Consider the following 23786-nt stretch of genomic DNA (forward strand, 5'->3'; position numbering starts at 1 on the left):
GAATATTTTAATTGAATTCTGTTTTGATTCTTCCATTAGGCTACTATGAAATGAACCAGCAGGTTGCACATCCGGTGATTTCCAACCTTTTATGGTCGCGACCTCATTTCTAACTTGAAAATGTTCCGTGGCCCAGCCGAAAACTTGATAAGCTGATTACTAAAAAATTCAGCTTGCTCAAACTTACTCCCGGCCTAGGAAGGTGATTATGTCCAACCTCATCGCGATCCCCAGATAAAGGCAAACGACCCCAAGATTTGGAGCCACTATCTATGACTGAAGCATCCAATCGGCCTTAACCAACTCTAGGAACATACCGTTAGCTTATAACTGCGATTACGATTAGACTTATTTCAGTAAATGATGGTTATTCATGTTTATTTTTGATTGCATTTTGGCAAGGGTGGTGCCTGGCGCTCATACAATATCGAAGAAGAATTTCAAATTGCCTAGCTGAGCGAGATGCGTCCGGCTTCTTGATCGGTAGGTTGTGGGTTCGATCACCGGTCGGGTCATACCAAAGACTCGAAAATTGGTATCCGCAGCTATCCTGCTAGGCGCTCAGCAATCACGGATAGCATGGAGGAGAAAAAATGGGGGTGCAGACTAGATGACCTTACTTAAAAGGCCGTATCGCACCTCCGTCGTCAAAGCATCTCGATGGTGGAGGCGAAAAAGAATACCATACCTCTCTCTCTCTCTCCTAAATCTGCTTGAAAATAATATTGTTTATGTTGATTTACGAAAAACTTTCGAGACTACTTCCAGCCTTCAAAATTCCGGACATTTAGGCATATTTTAGAAATTCCTCCCGGACGCAGATTTTTCAGTGAAATTCCGGACATGTCCGGGAAATTCCGGACATATGGCAACCCTAGTGTATACTCCGTGAATTTTACCTTTTTACGATAGAAAATGAAACATGCTTCAAACTGTTGTAATGTGGTTGTATTGGGTGATAGAAGTATGATTCTGCATTAAGTCAACATGCTTTGCACCAGATATCTATGTACTGTAGCTTACATATCTATTGGTGGCGAGAATGCGCGGTGGTATCATCCACAGCTGCAACATCAATGGATTACGGGTTCGAGCCCGACTCAAGAATTCCTACGTAATTGTTGGAGGTTTATCATGGTTCCTCCTCGTCATATTTGAATTAAATTGTTGGTGTACTTGGCTTAGTTTGTCAAGATAGTTAGTTATAGACACAATTCGAGCGCACAAATGCATCATGGCATCGTAAAATCTGTCGCGTTATTAGTTTGCAGCTACCATACATTTGACGTGCCACAATTAGGCTATGGGTAGAATATTTTAGAATTGAACAAAGATTAATCTGATACCAAAGAATAGAAACAGCACAGCCTAATCCGGGATTCTGGCATACTATTGATAACCAGGCTATTGATCATGTTAATACCAAAGTCAAATTAAATCAGCTCTAGATTTACCTTCGAATTTTCGAACAGATCAATAACAATTTGAGTATAATGATTAATGTACAGTAGTAATAAAAATATCCAATCTCAAAAGAATCAATTGGTGTTATGTTTAAGCTGTGGAACCTACCATCCACGTTACTCGCCACCTTTAATAGGCGATAATAACATGACAAAAGAGAACCAAGATGACGCAGCATGTAACTAATAGGGATGGTGTGAGCCTCTCAAAGGTTCGGGTTCGTGTGAACGCGAACCTTTTTAAAAGGTTCTGTGTGAACACGAACGTGAACCTCGTGACGTCATATTGCTAATTCCAACCCTATCTTTCAATGAAGTGATAGCCTGTATTAGGGTTGCCATACGTCCGGAATTTCCCGGACATGTCCGGAATTTCACTGTTAAAACTGCGTCCGGGAGGAATTTCTAAAATATGCCTAAATGTCCGGAATTTTGAAGGCTTGAAGTAAGCTCATATTTTTTTTTTGTAAATCAACCTAAACAAAATTATTTTTGGGTAGATTTTTGCAACATGAAATTTTTTTTCGCGCTGCGCGCGATTTAGTATCATATATATTGGTTTTAATATGGGGACTACCACCCTCGCAAAACTGCGATCAAAAAATAAATATAAAATAACATTCATTTACAAAAAGAAGTCTAATTGTAATCGCAATTACAAGATAACGGTATTCATAGAGTCGTCGTTTTAGGTCGTTTGGATGTTATATTCAAAGATTCAAAGGTTCTAAACCTGGGGGTAGTTTGCCTTTATTCCTGGGTTCGCGAAGATGTTGAACGTAATTAGCTTCCAAAGTAGGCTGTTGGTAAGCCTGGGCAAATATGCCGACCTTTAATTAGTAATCAGTTCATCGAATTTTGAGCTGGGCCACGGCACATTTTCAAATTGGAAATGGATTCGCGACCATAAAAGGTTGGAAACCACCGGACGTGCGATGTTTATATAGCTCAATGGTGAAGTGCACACCCGCATTAGGCTGATAAATAATCTTATCGGCGTGACATGAACATGATTTAACGATGTACAATTACGCCCCTTGCATTTTCGAAGTCATCATCCTCCACCAGCTCTATTCTACCGCCGACTCTGATTATGTGGGCGGAGAGAGGAATAAAATTATACAGTAATATATGGAAGAAACAATATTATTGACACAATTCATTCAAATCATTTAACGACCAGATGCATATAGTAAACCCCCAGAAGTTGCATCGAATACCCTATACGATGGGCCCAAGATCAGTGTTTATTTGAGCGGGATGAGGTTGAAAATATGTGGCTTCGGTCCAGGTTACAACATACAATACACAACCACATAATCCTGAACCGGATCGCGACCACCTCTAGTCGATAGACAAAGCGTTGCTGGAGTGACGTCATATTGATCGACAATGCGCTCACACCTCGTTTTGAAATCCGCTAGGGGGCGCTGAAGAGCGTCCGGAATTTGTGAAACAAAAATATGGTAACCCTAGCCTATATTAATGTACGTGGTCGTACACGATACCTAGCGAAGACTCGGGCCACATAATGTCGTATTGCTGAAGTACATATTGGCATTTTAAACGTCGCTAAATGTATCAACCGCGGTTATCAAAAGATATAATATTCTCATAAAATCAATACATTCCGTTGCTTTGCCAACAATTTCGACGAGGACTTACCAGGGAATATAAGCTTACGCCTTAACGGTCTTAGCCAGACCAGACAATGTGTTCGGAGTCCGAGTATTGCTACATTGATGTCGAGCAGAGTGTAAAACGGGTTTCTATACTCGCTACCGATGCCATAAACAACAAGTTATATAGCAGTAGCCAGCACCTTAATCGCACGGATTTGGTTTCAATGATACAGTAAAAATATGAAGTCGAGATTGACCCCGTACGCCCGCTCGATTTTTTACATCAGAAAACGATATCAATGTCATTGATTGGTTGAATAAGCATCATTCGCTGACTACGTATATCGCTCGTGATGTTGTGTGATTGCGCGTCAAGCTCACAGCAGTGGGTCGATCGCTAAATATTCACAAATGGAAAGCTGGATATTTCGAGAAATTTTTGGTAACAAAAAAGCAAGTAAAACTTTCAAGGTTGTCAGGGTCCATGCTCGTTTAGTGTTGATTTTTTATGCTGCCAGCGCCATGCATAGAGTGACCCGCAGTTGAAATGCAATAAATTTGAACCAAAGATCTTATAATGAAGTGCAAATTACAATTTACCAAAAAGGTTCACAGTGCAGAGCCTACCAAGGTTCTGTTGTGAACGCGAACCTCTAAATTTCCGAGGTTCACACACAGAACGCGAACGTAAACCTCATGTTCACACCATCCCCAGTAACTAACTATATACATCAAGTGGGCAACAGAATGCCAATGTCAGTCAGTCAGTTTTATAATTATTTTCATCATTTCAACACACCAAAAAACTGTGATGCAATGAAAAGATAGGCAGGTGTCGAAACAGCTTGGAGTAGTCTTTAAGGTCAGACACCCACCTTGGCCTAGGCGAAGTAAAGAAGCGTGCGTGCACACTGAATGAAAAGTAATGCAGAGAATATAAGACGCAAGCGACAAAATGAGGTGGTATGTGGTGGAAGGCGAGGTCGATGTTACGTCGTGATCCGGTAATCCTGAAGGCTCACTAGTATACATTTCGAAGAAATTACTTGTATTTCGACTCGAATGCGGACATGCTCGACGACTGTCGGATAGCCGAAGTAGTTTAATCCCCCAGTAAGAAAGATAGCCTAAGAAATTTCGTGGCTGTTTTCAGGTAGTATCAACATTTAATTCTCATAAAAGTCATGTAATAGCCAGAACTTTCGTTGCGCTTCGCGCACAGTAGCTATGAAGTGGCATCTATGTTTTACCGAAAGTATCGCTGAATATGATTTAGATACCGGGTTGCCTGGTTCCGTTTACACCGCATTGTCGCCTATATCAAATATTTCATCACAGTATGGTCCGCCATAACGTTTGAAACTACCGTTTCGCACTCTAGCCTAGCAGCCCATGACGTGTCTTAAACTGGAAAAGTGAAATTTGACTTTTTTTAAACGTTAGACCTGTTTTAGCAGACCGCCGTTGAAACTTTCTGGACAAAAGACATGAAATATATCTTCCGCTTTTTGAAAGTAGTATTTGTATTTTTCTTTGAATTACGAGTATTTATACGTTGAGTTCTAATTATAGTTTCAGTTCCTGTGTCTGGAGAACATACATGTTGAAGTATAAAAGAAAGTGTAGTAATAGCCTTATATTTTCCGAAATTAAAGTTATACGCTATATAGCATTTTTACGATCTGCAATATTTTCAATCAACGTATACTAATCGCGCAAAGTATTAAAACAGTATCCGCCACAACTTCTCCGTATTGCTATTCAACTGAACTAGGGGCCTTATAATATGAGGGCGGGCGCCATGATCTTCTCTTAAACTCGGTGTTCGAGTAAACAAAGGATTAGTATCGCATTTCCATATCAATACTTTCATTTACAACCCATGATGTGGACGGCTGCTTATGTCAAACATTAACACCTCCTGGGATGCATCAATATGAATCAAGCTCTCTACTGTTTCCGTATAGCCCCATTAGCAGCTTTTGACAGTCCACGCGAACGATTCACGAACGTTTTCACAACTACTTACTTGCTTGTGTAGATTTAAAATCAGTCTATTCTACTTCTACTTCATTCCGCCCTACAACTGTGCACTTCGTCTTTTATACATATCGTTTACTTTTATATTTTATTGCCTTTTATGTACAGCGCTTATACAGCGTTATATTCGGCGCTCTATAAATTATTATTAATATTCTAGTAGTTTTAGGTTGCTTAGGTAGAAAGTACTTCTACTCGTACTTGAGTAGATTTATTCGTCGCTACTTCTATTTCTACTTGAATAGCTTTCTTGACTGCTTTGACCACCTCTGGACTTGTATATCAATAGTTACGGCGTTCCGAGTCAAAAGTCGTTTTCAGATTGTAACGTTTGACCCGACTCAGCTAGAGTTATAATATAACCTATTCAGTCCGAGTTCGAGTAATTGTACAAAAGATCGCACCCAAGTCAAAATGACAATTTTCTGTCATGAATCATCAACGTGTCATGATTTACCATCATAAACAGCTAATGTTACCTAATAGCTGATCGTCCAGCGCATCGTAACTATTGAGAGAGATGTGATATTGAAGTTTGACGAGTAGTGTCCGGTTTTATGTGCAGTTTTAGAGCTAATTATAAGGTTACTAGGCGGGAAGCATGCGGTGTATTATAAAAAGCCTAGAATTGTGTCGTGCTACAAATCGGCAGCTACGGAATACAAATGAAAATTGACCCGGTATAAATAACCATTGTAGTCGACAAATACCATGAATACCTCAAAACAAACATATCTATAACTTACAGCTTACCAGATTCTACTAAGTATTGTAAGTAATTCATTATCTACTGCCTGTAATTTCTGCCTTGATATTTACAATCAGGAACGGTCTAAAGCAGTGGCTCTCAAACGTTTGCACAGAGTTTGTGAAAGCCGCAAGTGCTAATATTAATTGAAGAAGGTGCCCAGCAACAAATTATTTAACCTCATTCTTTCTGATCCAGATAATGAAAGGCACCTAGCCACGTTTTGTACTTGAATATTTGTCATTGATATGTAGGGCTGGGCAAAATCGAGTACCTGAGTGATTCGATTCTGAATCACGTATTCTGCTTCGAGTCGAGTCGAGTTTTCGAGTATTACTCATTATGACGTAATAGCAGTATGCAGTATGCCACAAATAATATAATGCCTGCTATCCATCACATTGAAGATACTTTGGTATTTTTTCAATCATACCGATTTCATTGCACTTTGTGACAATGCTGTGAATTAATCGTGACTTCAGAAATATGGTATTTCCAGTAACCTTCGTATCTTTGTATCATCTGTTTCGTATGCTGTGTCACTGCCAATGAAGGTTTGAAGGCATCCGCAGTGGAAAATACTATCCAAACTAAAATTTTCGTTGATAGATTAACTTTCGGTGGTGAGGAGCGTCTATTTTCAGTACTCGAAAAAATCGTCTTTTACTGCTCGACTCGAATCATTAGATTTATTACTCGATTCAGATTCGAGTACTCGAATCATTGTGCCCAGCCCTATTGATATGTGACGAAATCTGTTTTCGTTAGGCAAAAATTTTTACCAATTTCTCTTTCCACCCATTTTCAAGTGCCCCTCACCAACCCCATCCTGGATGCACCATAGTCATGACGTAGCAACCTCTACGTTGGGGATACTTCTTTCGAAAAAATCCAGTCCGTATACTTTTTAACATGTGAAAACCTTTTATGAATGCGCGCAATGTGACTAAATTGAAATTATGTAGCCTAAAATGAGTTTATGAAAGATATATTAGGGCGTGGAATATGCGTTGCGCAAGAGTTATCGTCAGGGCCGCAACAGCACTTCGTCAGCCCCCCCCCCCCCCCCAAAAAAAAAAAGACGTTGGTCTTGAGACCTCCATAGGATCATAAACCGAACGCCTGGTGGTCGAAGCCCACCACAGGCTGTACGCCGTTTACCGCTACTTACCATCTACATTGAGTGTTCATTTGAATTTTTTTTTTTGGTTTGGGGTATTCATGGTGTTTGTCGACTACTATGGTCATTTACACCAGGCCGATATTCTTCTTGTATTCCGTAACTGCCGACTTATAGCACGGCCCACCTCTAGGATTTTTGTAAGACACCGCTGACGCGGATGAGGTGACGAGGAGGAGCCTAGGTAAACCTCCAACACTTAGGTACCGAAATTCGGAAGTTGACCTCGGTCGGACTCGAACCCGCACCCATTGGTGTTGCAGCCGCGGATTATACCACTGCGCTATCTCGCCACTGAGTGTCTATTTGGTGCGTCAGCTTTACTCGCCTAATCGCGCGAAGCGCGAGAAATTTCTATAATTCATGACTGAATCGGTCAATATGATCAGGAATTGCATATATATTGCTCCCAATTTTTATCCTCTCTCAGCTCACGTAATCTGATTTACTGGTATAGCTGAGTGAGGTGTGTTTGAAAAGGTGTAGGAACCCTCAATAATTATTAAACATCTCCAGGTGTATACCCGTTGGCAGGAACGAAACGGCACTTCGTCAGGCAAGACCCCCAAAATAAACTTGTGTCTTGGAATCCCATTGGGTGATAAACCGACCCCCATCACGTTGCTCGCCTATTCCACAAAACTGCTCAGTGAGCCAGCGCTAAGCGCGGAAACTTTCGATTATTCATGATAAAATCGGTCAATAAGATCGGGAATTGCATATATATTGCTATCAATTTCTTTTCCTCTCTGCTCACGTCATCAGATTTACCGATACTGCTGAGTGAGGTTTCTTGAAACTGTAGAGCCCCTAAATAATAATTAAACATCTTCGGGCGGCGGACCCGTTGGTCTGCTTTATCGAAAAATATAGAATCGCCCAAACGTATACTAAACTGAAAGATCAAACGATTTAAAATGGGTATTTCCTCACTGGCATATAATCTTTCCCTGTGAGATGGTATTTGTCTTGTGAGGTTCAGATTGCCAAGAAAGGAACATTCGGCGCCAGTCATTTAGGGGCCTATGGACAGTTTACCCTGTATGTAGTTTGTATATATAACGAAGTTTCCGGTCCGCATAATGGCAGTCATTCTCGGCCAAAGTTTTCTCGCTGCCGATCGTTCTTGCACACTTCTTGGAGTCGCATGTTACATAGGGTTACCATATTTTGGAAATCACTTTCTCAAAAATTTCAAACCGACGAAAAAAGTTAAATTTTTCCCATTTCCTGGTCGCTTGACTTAAAAAGTCAGCTTTCCAGCCCAGGTCCTGAATTAGCCGCCGGAGCGTTATTACAGTCGAATTTGGCCCTATATTTAACCAAAATTCTCGAAAAAAGAGGACAAAATCTCAAAAAAAGGGACATTTGGGCACCCGCCGAGGACACTTTCAAAAAAGTCAAAAAAGAGGACAAATCCTCTTAAGAGGACGTATGGTAACCCTAATGTTACATGGCCCAAAACAGAGGTGGTCAGTAACGAAGTATATCTACTTTTTGGAAGTACTCAAGTAGTTTTCCTCTACTTCTGGTACTTACTCAAGTAGATCTGATTTTCTCTACTTCTACTTCTACTTCGTAATATTTTGTGATCTACTTACTTACTTTTCGCTATTTTCAGTTTGTCCAGTAGAAGTAGTTTTATCCCCCAATACGAAACATAGCATGAGGAATTTGGGGGCAGTTTTCACGGAGTACCAACGTTTAATATTCATAAAAGTCAAGCAAAGCCCAGAAATTTTGTTGCGCTTCGCGCACAGTGGTTATATGGAGTGACACATATGTTTTCACGAAAGTATCAGTGAATATTATTTAGTAACCGGATTGCTTGATTCCGCTCATACCGCATTGTCGCATTGTCGCCATATAAAATATTTCATCACAGTAAATATGGCCCACCGTAATATTACAGAACTACCGATTCGCAATCTAGCAATTACCTATCATATCGTAATCTAGCAGCCCATGACGGGTCTTGCTAATCTGGAAAGTGCTTTTTGAACGTTACATCCGTTTTAGCAGATCAATTTTGAAGCTTTATGGACAATTGACAAAAGACATGAAATATATATTCCGCTTTTTAGAAGTGGTATTTAAATTTCACTTTGAATTCCGAGTATCATACTTTAAATTGTAATTACTTTCAGTTCTTTTGTCTGCAGAACATACATGTTGAAGCATAAAAGCAAGTGTATAGTAATGCCTCTATTTTCCAAAAATAAAGCTACACTGAATATAAATTTTACAATCCACAATATTAGTTATTAACGTAAACTAATCGCGCAAAGTGTTAAAACCGTATCCGATAAAACTTCTCCGTATTGCGCTTCGCCCAAACTTGGGACCTTATACTATGGGGTAAGGCGCTATGTTATGATATTCTATAAAACGGGGTTTTATAGTACACAAAGGGTTAGTATCTAATTTTCATATCAATACTATAATTTGCATCCCATGATGCGAAAGAATGTATATTCTGTCGAAAATTGACACCTCCTGGGATGCATCAATACGAATCAAGCTCTCTGCACCTTCTGCATAGCTCAATTTGCAGCTTTTGTCAGTCCATGTGAACGAATTATGACTATTTTCAAAACTACTTACTTACTTGAGTAAATTTAAAGTCAGTCAATTCTACTTCAAGTAGTTTTAGGTAGCTTACGGAAGAAGTACTTCTACTCGTACTTGAGTAGATTTTTTTCGCCGCTACTTCTACTTCTACATGAGTAGCTTTCTTGACTACTTTGACCACCTCTGCCTAAAAATGTATATGTCTTGGTGCATCGTGGCGAGGTAATGGCCAACGCTGATATGCCCATTTCTATAAATCTTGCGCAATTTTTTTGGGGGAGGAGTACCAAATAATCAAGACCTTTGGCAACTTGAAATCGCGCGCGGCGCGAAAATCTTCTGACTAAGTTGCATAAATTTGCAAAAAATACTCTAATATTTATGCTAATTCACGAAATTATTTAGGGCACCTTTCGAGCTCGGCCCCCTCAATTGGGGGGTTTGGGGTGCGGCAGTTACGGCCCTGGTTATGGTTACATATTTTTGTCAATACAGTGGTCTCTAACCCATGCACCTGGGTTGAACTCTGAGTATATTAGCCCATACTCCGTTTTATGTTAAGCTTAATAGTCAGTTGATTCGGTGTAGTTGCCTCATGATGTTCGGCAAAAAGGCTTAGAATATTCCGTTATTTTGTTCGAGGTGACTTCATGAGTAAAGAAAACAATGTTACGGTGAGTAAATCAATATGCGTTGTGCACGTTTCATTTTAAATCCGACCCCGCCTATTTTTACTGAATGTAATATTATTTTTATATCCAATATTGTGCTTTTATCTGGCCCACCCAACCTTGTTGTAATGTTTAATAAGTCATAAATAAATGGATTACGACCTTCCCTTTTGTGTATTTATTACCAACGACTGCGTCCGTTAACAAGTTTATAGAGGCCTTTAAATGGGTTGTAGAGAGTATTTCTCCAGCATAGGCTACATCATGGACCTCGGATGGACATCTTCAATAGCTTTACTTTTATTCTGATTTGATTGCCATATTATTATCACAGCATGTGCAATAACTACACAACAATTATGCAAATTATCGAAATGGTGGTGTTTATAAGGTAAATATTGCCTTCCTCATTCGGAAGCTAATAGAATTGTAAAATGTATATGGATGATTTGAGTCAGGAAATTTGAGAATGAAGTGTTAGTTATGACCAGCTGATGCCTATACTGCATCAGGAAAGCAGCAGTAGCCTACATTGCTTCGAATGACTCACTTTTCGATGTGGCATGGAACTGAGTTGCGTTGCAGTACAGAATTAAACCTTTCGAAAGTGCTAAATTTTCTCTGTAACATAGGCCTGGTTTGAAAATTGAGTTACAAACAGGTTTTTCAACTGAACACAATTCAGTAAAATTGATTAAAGCACCTCTTGGAAAGTCTGTAGTCATTGGACCTACCAGCAAATTATAATAAACCATCACTCGATTTTTACTCAAGGAGTGGCCCGTACATACCTTTGTTGTCATTGTCTGACTCGACACCAACTGTTATAAGGTTATACTTGTGTTTTTATATTTTTACTATTATATGACTTACCTCATCTATTATTGGTAGATTATATTATATATAGTTTTACTTGAATCACCTATCTCAGATTATTTTCATGGCTGAAGGAGGCAAAAGTTCTCATTCTGCGGATTCCCATCCAGCTAATCCTTCATCACACAGTGACATCGGTAAGTGACGATATGCCTGGTTTGAACCGGGAAAGTAAGAATTTATATCGGCGCACATTTCAACTCATCATCTTTAAGTGATTTGTTCGTCTTAAATGCCGAGTGTATGACTGTGCGTTTTGTCGGTAATTTCACATTTTGAACATAGTTCAGTTGCGATTTGAAACTTAATATCAGATAAACTAGTAAGCCTACATGCTTCGGTATTACTTGCCATCAATGAATATGAACAGGTGTTAATGTGCTTTTATTGGATATTGATATTTATGAAATTCACGATGTGATCAGTATACTGCATTTTTAGAAAGTAGGCTTATATTGAAAGGGTGGTGAGACCTATGTCAAGCTAGAGCTGCTTATCACAAATCTCAGCTTTGACAGAGTCGCAACAAAAAAGTCAAAAATATGAACTGTCTCATTTACATTGAAGTTTAGGCTATGTTATCAAATAATAATTATCGCTGGTCGATATCAAAGTTTAAACGAGGATGGAATCAAATGGTTTTAGAAGAAATTTTTTCCCTGATTCCGGAAATGCCAATACTCTTTGCTGACACATCCGATTTTTGAGATATTTGCATTTTAAATTTTCCCGTTATGCTATTATCTTCGTAATATTGTGTGAAATACAGAACCGTAACTGCCGCACCCAAAACCCCCCAATTGGGGGGGGGGCTCGAAGGGGGCGCAAAATTATTTCGTAAATTAGCATAAATTATAGAGTATTTTTTGAAAATTTATGCAGCTTTTTCAAAACATTTTCGCGCTCCGCGCTTTTTCTGCTTGCCAAATATCTTGATTATTGGGTACTCTTCACCAAAGAAAAAATACGCAAGATTTATAAAAATGGGCACATCGGCGTTGGCCATTACCGCGTCACGTCACACCGAGATATAAAGTTTTGGGTGATGTAACATGCGACTCCAAGAGGTGTGCTAGAACGATCGGCAGCGACAAAAACCTTGGCCGAAAAGTACTGCGCTTATGCTGATACGTATAAGTTTAATTGTCCATAGGCGCCTAAATGACGGGCGCAGAATGTTTCTGTCTTGGCAATCTGAACCTCACAAGACAAACACCATCCCGCGCGGAAAAATTATATGCCAGTGAAGAAATACCTATTTCAAATCGTGTGCGTGCTATAGTTTAGTACATTTATGCGATTCTACAATTTTTTGATATTGTGGAGGTTACGAAATAACATCGTGTAACGAATTCATGCCACCGGGTCCACCCGACCGAAGATGTTTAATTATTATTTACGGGCCTTACAGTTTCCGAGACACCTCACTCAGCTCTACCGGTAAATCTGATTACGCGAGTAGAGAGGACAAGAAATTGATAGCAATATATATGCAATTCTCGATCTTATTGACCGATTTTATTATGAATCATTGAAAATTTTCGCGCTTAGCGCGTGCTCACTACATAGTACTACTAATTACGTGGTAAAAGCGAACAACGTGATGGAGGGGGGAGAGTCGGTTTATCACCCTATGGGAGCACAAGACCCAAGTTCTTTTCGAACCTGACGAAGTGCTGTTTCGTTCCTACTACAGGTATAGGGGAGATGTGGTACCGATGGATCACTGGGACCGAAAATACTTGAAAAATTCTCCATGATAATTCCATGATTACACTCTGTGAATTTGTCTACAATGACATGCTGACAGAATGTTTCCTCACATGCAAAAAAAATCGACCTGCGTAAGTTATAGGGTCTGTGACGAATGATTTACGTTTTAGGGGGTGTAAAGTAAATTTGGATCGACATTTGCATTTTTCTATATCACCTTTCAGACTAACAAACCCGCCATAATTTGTGATGTGAAGTAATAGGCTTGTATCAGGGTATATAATGTCACATATTTTTTGAATCAATACCATCCTCGAGTGGACTATTTTCAAGTCAATTACAATATTTATGGGGTGGGGGACCTGTGATACGGTGGCCAAATCAAGCAAAATAGATGGGCCAAATAATCACTTAACAACAGAAACTCGCCTACCTGTATATAGGCTGTAAATCTTGGTCACCTGTGGTGTTTTATCGCTATTACGAGGTATTTGAAAGTCAAAATGTCGATTTGCGGGTAATATGTATGTGGCATTAATTTTTTAAGTTCAGGCGTAAATCAAAACATGATTTTAGGCCAACATTTGAGTTGATATAATCTATTTTATTCTTGAAGGTCGCGACGAAACATTCCTCATTGGCTAGCTGTAGCTTAGCTTATAGTACACAGCAAAACAAGTTAACAAATTTGAGTTTTTGAGCGTATATCTCATAGGTCCCAGGGCCGTGTACCATTGGACCCACCGGGTGGGGACCGATGACACGTTCGAGCAACAAATTTTAAACGTTCATAAATATATTTTGAAAAGGCGGATATTCATGTAAATGTCCGCGATAGGTAGAGCTTGTATCGAAGTGTTGAGACAGCAAAAGATCCACTATTCTCGGCTGAAGATTTGAGGGCCAGAGATCATTTTGCAATTTTTGATCCATCGGTACCACATCTCTCCTATGCCTGGATATGTTTAATTATTATTATTGAGTGGTCCTACCTTTTCAAACCCACCTCATTCCGCTCTACCGGCAAATCTTAATACGTGAGCAGAGAGAGAATAAAAATCTATATGCAATTCTCGATCATATTGACCGATTCAATCATTAATTATACAAATTTTTCGCGCTTGGCGCGGATAGACGAGACAATGCTACTCACACTCAACCTAGATGATAAGTAGCCGAAATAGCGTAAAGCCTGAGGGCGGCTTCGCTTGTGCACAAGCTGCGAGATCGTCAACGACGAAACATATGCAAAAAATGATAGATCCATTTTCACCGAAACCGTCGATAGTGCAATGTCTAAACGTCGAATAATCCTGTCCTTGCCAAATGAGCCCAGTGGTATACAGATGCGACCCGCGATATATGTTAGTAACATATTCATTGATAGAATTCAGTCATTACCTTGGAAAATATTTCGCGCTTGGCGCGACCATGGCATGACCATACACTGCACAGTTTCATGACATATTTCTTATCAATTTTGGAGCGTAGTAATATAAGTCTTGTTTACAATGGTACCTAATTCGGTTCGCTCCTATCGGACGACTAAAAACGTTATTCCAGTTGCCCGCGCAACGGTTCGTAAATCTCAAGTGTCCCTTAGGCTGAAAAACTTGGCTACCCCTGATATCGATAAAATTAGACAATATACTTGTAAATTACAATTCAGTTGCATAGAGGAAGAAAATCGCAATATGCAGTTTCGCGATGCAGTCACTAATTGATGCAATTTTTGGAACTATACCATGATACTGTGACTGAGAAAATGCATCGGCTGGTTTTCTAAAATTATATAATTGATGTAAATCTAACCAAACGATGCTTCCCACTTGACAAAATCAAAAATATTTGTAGTGTAGCTTAGCTGTTTGGGTCGAACAAATGATTAAGAAAGACTGCAAGTCATGGTCCTTGAATACTTGACTAAGTACACGTAGACTAGATATAGGCTATGGTATTTGACTACTTACTAAATTTCATTTATGACCAATGTCTATTAGTAGTAAGAGTGTGTGTGCATGTAATCAGTATAGTGTGTAATAAGAAAATTAGTAAGTTCAATCTCTTTATTAGTTGCTGACTCATACACATGTGCAAGAGCTACACTTATATTTTTCATCAACATTTTAATTATACAGGATTGGATATATGTCATATTTGAATGATTCATACATATTAGGATATTAGAAAGTTCATGTTATAAAAACTTATAAAATATGAAAAGGAAGGATATTTTGAAAATCACTTTTTCATGTTAATTGCATAGTGTATAATTCGAGCTGTGCCACAATGAAACAATTTTACATGCCATCGGTAATCATATATTTTTGCATATGTTTAATGGTTATATGATAGTTATTTAACCGTCACTGTGGCATATAATGTTCGAAGTACATTGGTAATACTATTGGAGTCGGAGTCGGAGCCGGAGTGGGTGGTAAAATTCACCAACTCCACAGCCCTGGTCGCAACAATGCCCTCTGGAATAGTATGGCGCAACGCAGGAGTAAGTGCACAGTGAGAGTGAGAGTGTGAATGCTCAATCGCTTGCGCAACAATGAACAATACACTTGCGGTGTGCACTGCTCCTCACTTGCTGCCAGACGGCATTGTTGCGTCAAAATATCGAACTCCGTTACAATGCAAAATTCGAGGCTAATTTTCGGGGTTCCGGGACCACGAGCCGAATTAAATTCTTACAAATCTTTTTTATTCTGTGTGAATACTGAAAAGTATCGCTTTTTTATGTTTTGTTTGCAGCAACACTTGCTAAAGGTGAATCTGTTGGCCAAACGTTCATTAACAGTTCAATTAAAGTCGATAGTGGAGACCATGTTTATGGCGACAAGATTGTCTACAATTTATATAGTATGGCACTAACTAATGTATCAGGTAAGTCATACTAATATCTATGTTCCTAGTTGTGATGTTTGTAATTTGTCTCATCGTTGCATTGGTTTTACAAAATAGTTAAATGAACCGGATAACGCAATCTTATTTGTGTTATTGCTCATTTTTTAAACCTGGCCGACAGGGATCAAATATTGTGGCCCTGGGTTCAACCAATACAAACGAATATAGCACACCAATTAAGACAATTCAAGCAAAAAATGATATGACTTTGGCCTGGATTTGTCCTCACTTCGGATTTTTGCATCAAATGACCGTTATTTAATGTGACCGCAAGGGACGCTTTAGCTAGGTAATAGTCTATGAGTAAACTCGGAGGCTACTACAGAATTAATCTTTACTCATACTTCACATGGGTGAAACCTCATGACATAATATTGTTCCAAAGAGCTATTTACAGCTCGAGTACCGTATACCAGTGCTGCCAATTTAACCAAACGCCATTTCAGTATTCTGTTCTGATCATATGGCAGAAATTGAACAAAAAAACTTGAATAACGGCGACAATTTTAATATCATATTCTGTTACCGTAAAGCAAAAGCTACATGGCCTAGTTTATATGAAAAATTCATACATAGAAGTGATGAAAATGTTTCCAAGCACCAATTTATACTTGATAAAATCTAAATTGTGTAAAAAGTCAGTAGTGTGTCGTGAGAAACTGTTGAAATATGAGTGGAAGTTTTGAAAACATCACCACTTGAGTAGTACTAAAACCAAAATCCTGATTGATTACATGAAAAAATATTTTGCATGGTGTCTGACTAACTCTGAATCACCAATTCATGTGGTCAGGCCAAAAAAAGGCATATAAAATCCGACGCGATATATCACTATTCTCGATTTGGACAACAACTTTAATTCTAGGTACTAGTTTACTATTGAAGTCCAATATTTTACTTGGATCTGAATGTATTTTTCCTTAAGATCAATTTCAAAAACCTTCATTACCTTCAAGTCACGAAGTTGACTCTTTCAAGAATGCTCCTGTTGGAGAAGGTGGGTAATTTTATAGTATTTTATGGGATAAGATATATGGTAAATGTGTATTGAACAATGTGACTCATTTTACATTTTGAGTCCACATCTTTATCACTCAATCAAAAGTGCCATTTCCCAACTCCCTATAACCACTCTAATTTCGTTTAAAGCAGGGCCGGCCAACCCGTGGCCCGCGGGCCAACCCATGGCCCGCGAGAAGGTTTTGAGTGGCCCGCGAGGTAATTTCCGAAATTTCTAATATCATCAAAAATGAATTACACAGATTTTGAGCTTGCAAGGCCAACCAAAACTTTGATTAGTCTGGCCGCAATACTTGAGATGTGATGACGAAAATATCAGTTCCGATGCATTGACAGATCCATCAGCCATTCACATATTGGTACATCTTCGTACACTACAATAAAGCAGAATAATTTGCGATAGATTTATCAAAGGTAAAAAATTTCTACAAGCTTAGCGCAATATGTTGTCGCTCGATTTCTTGTTTTTAATATTGTTGCCCTTTTGTGAAAATGGAAGAACACCCAATGTATCAGATTGAGTCTGACTATATTCGCGATTACGAGACAGAGTGTCGTTCAATATATGCGACCTTGCGTTTGCGCTCGCAGTAAGACCGTCCACCGTGAAACCTATAGGCACGAAATGATTGACGCATGTTGGTCACAGCTTTCGATATCGATATGTCCATGCGCCGAATAGCCCAGTCCTCGCAAACTTAGCCCAGCGATATACAGCAGGCCCGCAATATAGTCAAGTGACAATATTATTGACCTATGAACTTCAAAAAATTTTCGCGCTTCGCGCGAATAGTGGCCCGCGCAAAAGTTCATCAATCGAATGTGGCCCTTTGGCCGAAAAGGTTGGCCAGCCCTGGTTTAAAGTATCACAAACACGGCTCGAATATTGTGAATAATACTAGTGACGAAACTAGCTGATCACAATGGCATCAAGAGACACTGAATTCGCATACTCATTCATGTCCAATTGTCCATATTTGTTGAAGTGAATGCAAATTGGATAGACTAATTCGGTAATGACACTCTCATTCAGCGGTTCTGAAACTGTGGGACGTGAAAGATACCAAGGGGGCTTGAGGCCCTCCGACAGTAATGATACATTGTCGGGGTAGGAACCAATTTTGCTGTGCATGCATTTGTTTATTTGCTACAACAGCGGAGATGTATTTCTATGGATCAAAAATTGCAAAATGATTCTCAGCGCCCAAATGTTCAACCGAGAACAGCGGATCTTTTGCCGGCCCAACACTTGGATACAATTTCTGCCTACTGCGGATATAGGGCCTATATGTGAATATCCGCCTTCTCACAAAATATTTATTAACGTTCAAGCTTTGTTGCTTGATAGTATATCATCGGCAACCACTGGGTGGGTGCAAAGACACACGACCTGGAGACCTTTGAAACATGCGATCAAAAACTCGGATGTTTTAATTTTTATTGAACTTTTTACTACTATCGAAGCTACAGCAAGTCAAAAAAGAATGTTTGGTCGCAACTCGCAACCTTAGAAATAAAGAATAAAGATTAAGTCAAATGTTGGCAGAACACGACGCTTCGATACAGGCTCGAACTCATACATTTGAGGGGACATAGGCTTACATATTGCCCGTAAATCGACATTGTGACTTCCAAATAGCTTGTTATTGCGATCAAATATCACAGGTCATTATGATATAGAGCCTCTTTGTATGTATGTCTGCTTCTGTTGTAGAATGATTTGGATATGATATCATCGACCCCAAGCACGCTGCAAATTTTGTAATTGAATTGCAAAAATCCACTTCAGGATGATATTGAATAACAAAAATATGTGTCTTCATATAGACTGATGCAAGCCCTACTTTTCACATTAAAAGTGACTGCCGATTTGTTCGTATTAAAGGTTACAAAGAAAAGCGAAATTTATTTTATACCTCCCAAAACAGATAACATATGTCACATAAACTCCATAACTCGCTCAGTTCAAAATTATTTGCCTGCGAGGAAGGATTCTGCCAGCATGCATCTGTACAATATTTCACGGAGTGTAATCATGGGAATATCATGGCGAGTTTTTCAAGTATTTCCGGTCCCAGTGTCTCATCGGTGTGAGGACGTTTGATACCAGAGTTCATACTGACCAGAAGACAACTTCGAGTTAGAAGTAGGCTACTACGTAACAGCTACAGCTACTTTTTCACTGGAGTAGGCTACGTAGATAGGTGCAAGGTTGCGGTGCAGTAAGTAGCCTACTTTCTTATAAGTTCATGTCGTATGTTATGCATATGCCCTGTTTCTGCGCGGCAGTCTGAATCTTGCGCTGCCGATTATAGGCGCAGAAGCCTGTCTATGGGGTTATCTACGGATGCTAATCGTTGTAATTCATACACGTGATCCATGACTTTATTAACAAAATAGCACGCCCAACTTGATGATGATAGCTGACACTAAGCACAGCAACAGCAACAGCAACATACAGCCGGCGAACGTAACAGAATCAAGATAAACGTAACTAATGTAAGATTTACAATTAATTTTGCGTCAACGTAAATAACCAACAAATGGTGGTTCGCAGACGCTTTATATAGCGGCAAGAACAGCCTATCTGAAAAGGCTTGATTACAAATGATTACTGAAATCAGGATTAACAAATGAATTGCGCAAGCGCAAACATGCCCTGTTAATATAATCTAGAATGGTTAGACGCAGGGTTAGACGCGGAGCTGTTTATAATCGTAGACTATAGCCACTCTTAATATGCTCAATTTTACTCGTTTCCTAGAATGTAGCTCCTGCAGCAATGCATTTTGCGACAGGTCAAAAGTTCTCCTGCAAATGATTGATAAAGTTCAGTACGATAGATGCCTATTGTTAACAAGCCATGTCCACATTTCCTAATTCTAATACGCTAGTGAAATGGTGTTTCTCGGTGTCAGCTCATCAAGCAGACACTTTTTTTCGTGTTTTCGTCAGTTTTGTGGCAGAAGAAAAATCTACTTACTGAGCAATACGTGAATATGGCTTTCTGCAGTAGCTAATAAATGCTCAAACCTCAAACTTTGTTGAATTGTAAATTATTTCCCCGTATTTATGGCATGACCAAATTCACATTTGCATGTTGAAAGCTGGTATGGGTGAAATTGAAGAACCTCGGCCGCTGCGATGAACTACCCACCACCAATGTTGACTTGACACCAACACTGAGTGGTATATCGCACATTGAAAATTATACATCGTAACACCGACTTCCTGAACTCATATTTGAAGGCAAATGTGATGGTGCCTATAATCCAGGGGTCACCCACGTGGTGCCCGCGGACTACCGCGAGATCCAAATGAGTTGCCCGCGGTCGCTGTAGCAAATATTCAAATGTAAATCAAAGGTCACAGTGGAGAACGATTCGATGTGAACAGCAGTTGAACATAGGTCAGTCGACCCTAACGAACATAAGACGCAGTTTTCGATCGGGGCGTTGCTCGTCTTCGCCCACGCAGAGGCTTAACGGGAATCCAGTTAATCCCGAGTCTCAACGCGGACATTGGTGCTTCGACGCGCACTGCGGATACGTAGCCTAACTGATCCCGGAGACGCTGGTTTGAGTTCCAGTGAGTGACAGTTTTTGCTGTTGGTAAGGGGCGTCAACCCTGCCCAAAGCTCTGAATTTCTGAAGTAATCCAACTGTGCACTGATAAACGGTGGGAGTAACTGGTAACCCTTCGCATTAATCAATACGTAAGTACTCATGGTTTCAAAAAGATTGGTCACCGCTGCTATAACCTATTAGTTCTCATATATGGTACTGACTTCTCCGCAACTGGAATAGTAACTCTGATAAATTGTTGGTATATTTATTAGGAAGACTTAATTACAAATTGCTGGACACGACGATTGAAATCTGACTCTATCTGTTTTCGGTAAGAATATATTCTTTCATTCAGGTTGGAAACGACTTTCTGAAACTTTGTACTTTAACAATAAAAGGCCTATAAAAGAAGGAGCAAATGTCTTTGAAGGAAGGCAATATCTTACTCGAAGTTGGTGTGAAGTTGCAATCAAAATCGTCAACTGCATCCACATTAGAGAAGAAAGCTACGAGGAAGTGGCTATCCTACGTAAACTAGAGCATCATCCCAATGTCATTAAGGTTTACGATGCCAAAGTTATGGAACAAGAGACTCTGCCTTTCATATATATATCCATGCCTCGTTGTCCAAAAACATTGAATGACGTCATCAATGAAAGTGATCTGAAAAAGTTAAACTTTGATGAGTCTGCTTCATATGCCGAGCAAATTGTTAAAGGAGCTTCATTCATCCATGACCAAGGAATTCAACATCGCGACATTAAGCCGGAAAATATTCTTATTGCAATGGAAGGCCACTGCTTGATCTCAGATTTTGGTCTGAGCAAAGAGATTCAGGATGGACAGATTACAGTGACCATTAGCGAACCAATAGTAGGCACAGAAGGATACCAAGCACCTGAAATTCATCAGAAGCCTCCAAGATATTCTTACCGCTCGGACTCATTTTCTATCGGCGTAGTTCTCAGCATGCTATTTTCTTGTGGTGCCCATCCGTATGATGGACCAATCCCAGCGTTTCGTCGAATAAACATAATGCAGAACAAAGAACCTGACTTGACAAGTGTTAAAAAAACCATGCATCCATACCCAGAGAAACAGAAACGATTGCTTCGCCTGATCCGAAAGTTATTAAGTCATGATTCCAAAAATCGCCCGCTACCCAAAGAAATGCTTCATGACCCATTTTTCAAAGGTAGGTAGATTTTGAAATATTGGACTTTGGTATTGCGCTCTTGCAATTCACGGATTTCGCCTACTCTGTTAACTGACCATTATGAATTTTCAGTTGACGATCCCTGCTACACACATAACACTGGTCGACATTTTTCAACTTTTTGTTTTTTGTTTTTTTAGAACGAATAATTGAATTTACCTAATTTGACGATGCTGATTCCGAATTTGCCGTCAGAATTCGCTCATCACGTCACAATTTTATGCGAAAATCAAATAATAAGTGTAATCAAAAACAGCTGTATTAAGGGCGCTTATGCCCGTTTAGGTCCGTATATGATACGAAACACATCCTACAAAGCTCTCTATACTTACTTTATTGGATTTGAGGTGTTATTATCTTGAACTAAACCCTCCAAATAATCTAGATCCTTTTCCAAGACATTTAGATGCAACTTCAATGAAAGAGCGCCATGTATATTTTTTTCCAAATCCGCCTTCCTAATAAGAACTTGGGGATTTTGGTGAGTGTTCTGATTTGAGGTCCTACAAATACACCCACCCTCTACTGCAGGGGTTCTCAACCCTCGGCCGGCGACATCTTTCATTATCAACTCAATTACTACTGGCAAGGCGGGGCCTACGACATTTGAATATCGTAGACCCCGGGCACCGCATTGTTACATATTAATTAAGCGACTTAGCTCTCTTATCGCTCCGCCTCTGTTTCGATTGATTACTCATTCTTTGGTGTGTCGAGTTTAGATTGATATTGTTTTGAATCGGTATTCGACTGGACTGTGGTTCAATGGAATCCCGCTGCGTAACACAGTTTTAAAGAGTGTTTCACTCACTGCGAATGGTTTGAACAGAAACAAGAACAAGGAACGGTAAATTAAATGTCGAAAACTGGGTCTGTAACTCTGCATGGAACAATTAATTTGCTTTATCAGATATAAATGAAAAACCGATGTGTCCTATTTGTCTTAACGAAGCGTAGATGCTTGACACCAAGACAGCAGACACCAAGACAGCAGTTTCTTCTAGATTTATACATATCGCCTGATTCCTAGAAAAAACGTTGGTAGCTACTAGCTAGGTGTCAAGCCCAGCAATCCATATTTCGAGACATTGTTAATATTGCCGACGTTACAGTCGCATCGTTCAAAATTGCTTTGAATATCGCTAAACCCAAGAAATCTGCTTGAGAAGGTGCATTTCAATAAAACTCTAACAGATTGTGAGAATATTAGCTGTTTCGGGAACTTGGCAGCAAATTTCGAAGCTACAGTTGATTCAACCGTGACTAGAAGAGAAACAGCAATGACAGTCGATCTTTTGTCGCATGTTCTGAAACACGTTACCGCGTAGACTACTTAAGCCCAGCATTGGACGAATCCACCAACTTCACACACATTAGACAGCTCAATAGTCGGGGCGCATTTAATCAGAGTGGACCTGGACATATTTGTAGATAAAATGCTGACATGCCAAAAGTCGGGAGGGGGCCAGGGAAAAACATCAACTTGACAAAGCCAACTTCTGTAACTATATTGGTGCAGGCTCCAGCCTGGGGGAAAGAAAGAAGGATTGATTGGTTTGCTCAGAAATGACGCCGAACGCCAGACTTCTCCTCATATCACTAAGAGCTCAAAGTGATAATGGCCTCTGTAAATTTTATACTTGCGCGCTCGCGCATTGAAACAGAGAGTTTGGTTCTCTGGTGGAAGAGTTTGAAGGTGCATATACCGATTTGACAGCGAATGCAATGCACCCTCCACGAAGGGATTGACTTGCGCCGCTGGCGGATACATATTCACAGAAAAATATCAATTGCAAACTTACGAAAACTGTCCATTAATGCTATAGAATGGATAAAAAATGCCCGTATACGACTGGTAAATAGGTAGATAGACTACAGTAGCGTACATTTAATTGTAGCCCACGAATACATGATAATAATGTTATGCGGCCCGCAACGTCCTTTGCTGTTAAAATGCGGCCCGTCATACAAGGGAAGTTGAGAACCCCTGCTCCACCGTATCAACTCATGTTAAGGAACCTTTCGTGAATGTATTTAGAATATCCACTCGCTTTGATCAGAGCCTTTAAAAATATATTTCATGAGATCCAGTTTAATATATAACGGTGGAAATACAATATTAGATCTGTCGATAAGAGGAGGCTTTGGAACATTTCAAAGCCTGGTGTAAGATACTCCCTCATCGGC

The 23786-nt window shown here is 39.7% G+C and overlaps 1 protein-coding gene across 2 annotated transcripts; it reads left to right on the forward strand.

Annotated features, from left to right (window-relative positions):
• Nucleotides 1-10396: 10396 nt before the first annotated feature.
• LOC145436095 (uncharacterized) lies at nucleotides 10397-22115 on the forward strand. Of its 2 annotated transcripts, XM_080313381.1 has the most exons (5): nucleotides 10397-10686; nucleotides 11246-11308; nucleotides 15645-15776; nucleotides 16723-16794; nucleotides 20739-22115. In XM_080313381.1, exons 3-5 carry the CDS (start codon nucleotides 15755-15757, stop codon nucleotides 21584-21586), a joined length of 942 nt encoding a protein of 313 aa, XP_080169507.1. In that variant the 5' UTR covers nucleotides 10397-10686; nucleotides 11246-11308; nucleotides 15645-15754; the 3' UTR covers nucleotides 21587-22115. The 2 variants fall into 2 exon arrangements, with proteins under 2 accessions (XP_080169507.1, XP_080169506.1); XM_080313380.1 differs by lacking the exon at nucleotides 10397-10686 and having other exon boundaries at nucleotides 10703-11308.
• Nucleotides 22116-23786: the final 1671 nt, after the last annotated feature.

Source organism: Botryllus schlosseri, chromosome 3 (genome assembly GCF_051294905.1).
Source record: "Botryllus schlosseri isolate E-star chromosome 3, Bs_hap1, whole genome shotgun sequence".
In the NCBI taxonomy this organism is placed as follows: domain Eukaryota; kingdom Metazoa; phylum Chordata; class Ascidiacea; order Stolidobranchia; family Styelidae; genus Botryllus; species Botryllus schlosseri.